The following is a 2,995-nucleotide window of genomic DNA, read 5'->3' on the forward strand; positions in this document are numbered from 1 at the left end:
ATACTCCCTGGAGACCAACTCTGTATTAATGCCCATGATTTTGGAATGAGATGTTGGGCGAGCAGGTGTTCACACAGTTTTGGTCATGTAGTGTATATTGACCTGCAGTGATGGTCCAAGAAAGTTATTCCTTTCAACTGTTCTTCTCGATCTCTCTGTCCTCTTTCTCTTGTCAGTGAAGGGTTCTGTCTCTTTAACTCTTTCTGTCTCCTCCTGCAGGCGGTGATGGGCAGTGAGGACTGTGTGTCGGCCCTGCTGGAGCATGATGCTTCGGCTCTGTGCAGGGATTTCCGGGGGCGCACCCCCCTGCACCTGGCCGCCTCCTGCGGCCACATGGAGCTTCTGCGCAGCCTGCTGCAGGGCGCCACACGCACCGACCCCCTCGACTCCATGCTGGACTACAGCGGATACACTCCCACCCACTGGGCCGCTTACCACGGTGAGTCACACACACGACCTTCCCTGAGAGTCTACAAATAACCTCAGTGAGTAACACACAGTGTGGGTTTGGGCTAAATAGCATTGAGAGAACTTCTAAACTGTGTCTTGACTCCATCTCTCGTCTCTTTCAGGGCACGAAGACTGTTTGGACATTTTACTTGAACACAAACCTTTTAGTATCCAGGAAGGAAACCCCTTCACCCCATTGCACTGTGCTCTGTGAGTACCGCCGCTGGTTCCCCTTGCTCTTTAGGGTTCTGGATTCCGCTATTATTATCAGAGCTTCTGTTTTGAAAAACGTAAATCTGTCGGAATGATGAGACCTGGTGTTGAATTCATCAGAATGTTGACCTGGCTACTGCTGTCCTTTTTGTATGACGGAGAGATGGAGGATGTTTTCTCACAGTTTGTCTGGTTCCTTTCCAGAATAAATGGCCATGATGGTGCTGCTGAACTACTGGTAGAGACGGTCGGACCTCAGATGGTGAACATCAGAGACGCCAAAGGAAGGTGTGTGTCTGTCGTGACTTTCTGCATATGCCTTTGTGTGTACGGAGCTCTGTCAAGTCTAGTGTATTGCAGCTTGCCACTCGCTTACCTGTCTCGGTCTTGTCTGTCTGGTGGTGGCTGTCCTGGGCTGTGCCTGAAGGACCCCGTTGCATGCAGCTGCCTATTCGGAGAGTGTTGGCGGGCTGCAGCTGGCCCTGGTCCAGGGGGCAGAGGTCAATGCCGTGGACACCACAGGACGCTCCGCCCTGATGGTTGCCGCCGACAACGGACGGACCGCAGCCGTCGGTGAGTGGCCAGAAAATAGATAATGTGATTATTGCACCCAGTAAATATGAGAACTGAACGTTTAGTGGGCTTATTAGTTTGGTATACATTTATGTTTTTATTTTATATGTATTTATTAAAAGTATTAATGAACTGTGTAATTGTGGACACCACATCAAATGGCAACCCTTGCTAGTGACCATAGCAAGTGGAGGAAGCTTGTTGTCGACTGTTCTGCAGCCGAATGATGATGTGTAATTGTGAGAGATGTGTGAACCCAACAGAGATCCTGCTGCACCAGGCCAAGGCAGACCTGACCCTGCTGGATGTCAACGACAACACCGCCCTTCACCTGGCCTGCAGCAAGGTGAGAGACACACACAGTCCTGCAGCAAGGTGAGAGAGAGACACAGTCCTGCAGCAAGGTGAGAGACACACACTGTCCTGCAGCAAGGTGAGAGACACACACTGTCCTGCAGCAAGGTGAGAGAGACACACTGTCCTGCAGCAAGGTGAGAAAGACACACTGTCCTGCAGCAAGGTGAGAAAGACACACTGTCCTGCAGCAAGGTGAGAAAGACACACAGTCCTGCAGCAAGGTGAGAAAGACACACTGTCCTGCAGCAAGGTGAGAGACACACACAGTCCTGCAGCAAGGTGAGAGACACACACAGTCCTGCAGCAAGGTGAGAGACACACACAGTCCTGCAGCAAGGTGAGAGACACACACAGTCCTGCAGCAAGGTGAGAGACACACACTGTCCTGCAGCAAGGCGAAACACTCCGTCATACGCCTAGCTGACACACGGTCTACTGTTATTTAGAATTATGACTCACTGTAGCCAAATTCACAACCCAAGTTATTTTAAAAACTCTGGCATCTATCAACTATACAGAAAACAAGCATGACAGATCCACATATCATTGGATAACTGCTTTACATCTTCAGATTGCTCATGTTTATTACTGTTGATGCCAAAGCATTATTAGGTGGCAGGGAAATGGCATGTGTGTACTAATGGTTCAATCCCAGTGTACTAAACCTGACCTTTGTTTCCCTGCAATAGGGGGTATATTTGTACATCAAGCTGCCTTGCGCTACAGAAACAGGAGATCTTGCCTTTATAGGCTGTTCTCGGACAAGGCTCGCTTGCTTACTTAATGTGTTTTCTCCCACAGGCTCATGAGATGTGTGCCCTGTTAATCCTGGGAGAGATCAGCGACCCCTCCCTCATCAATGCAACAAACAGTGCACTGCAAATGTGAGCCATCATCATCGCAGAGACTCAACCTTTCATGAAAGACACTGTTCAACACTGTATAAAACCCGAGCTTCATCTCTCACTCAGTCCCTTTGAACTCCCAGTCTGTATGACTCCTAACTCTGGGAGTTAAGATGAATGAGAGCTGAAGCTGGGGGACCTATACAAAACCATGAAGACCTAGCGTTTTGTTCACCCAGGTGGTCTATTGACTGTTTATCCCATTTCCCTCTTCCCCAGGCCCCTTCATATCGCAGCGAGGAACGGTCTTGCTACAGTGGTCCAGGTGCTCCTCAGCCAGGGGGCAGCTGTGATGGCTATAGATGAGGAGGGTGAGTCACCACAGTGTCGGTTAGTGTTGGCCATTTTCTTCTGTCGCTTCGGATAGCGTGTCTGATATGCATGTTCACCTCTTGACTAAGCAGGTTGTTATTGGAAACCATAAAAGAGAATTTGTTATTCTTAAATGTGAAATATACATTTTAATCAATGTGCGTGTTTCTGTCTCCTATCGTCAG

At 49.1% G+C, this 2,995-nt stretch overlaps 1 protein-coding gene across 1 annotated transcript in view; it reads left to right on the plus strand.

The window, feature by feature from the left end:
* LOC112215957 (serine/threonine-protein phosphatase 6 regulatory ankyrin repeat subunit C) overlaps positions 1 to 2,995 on the plus strand; it is a 34,927-nt gene that overhangs the window by 20,649 nt on the left and 11,283 nt on the right. Inside the window, exons 21-27 of the mRNA XM_024375491.2 lie at positions 220 to 439; positions 573 to 660; positions 868 to 951; positions 1,091 to 1,236; positions 1,500 to 1,582; positions 2,395 to 2,477; positions 2,718 to 2,809. Coding sequence (XP_024231259.1) covers positions 220 to 439; positions 573 to 660; positions 868 to 951; positions 1,091 to 1,236; positions 1,500 to 1,582; positions 2,395 to 2,477; positions 2,718 to 2,809 — 796 coding nt within the window. The remainder of the gene's footprint in view (positions 1 to 219; positions 440 to 572; positions 661 to 867; positions 952 to 1,090; positions 1,237 to 1,499; positions 1,583 to 2,394; positions 2,478 to 2,717; positions 2,810 to 2,995) is intronic.

Source organism: Oncorhynchus tshawytscha, linkage group LG02 (genome assembly GCF_018296145.1).
Source record: "Oncorhynchus tshawytscha isolate Ot180627B linkage group LG02, Otsh_v2.0, whole genome shotgun sequence".
Taxonomy (NCBI): domain Eukaryota; kingdom Metazoa; phylum Chordata; class Actinopteri; order Salmoniformes; family Salmonidae; genus Oncorhynchus; species Oncorhynchus tshawytscha.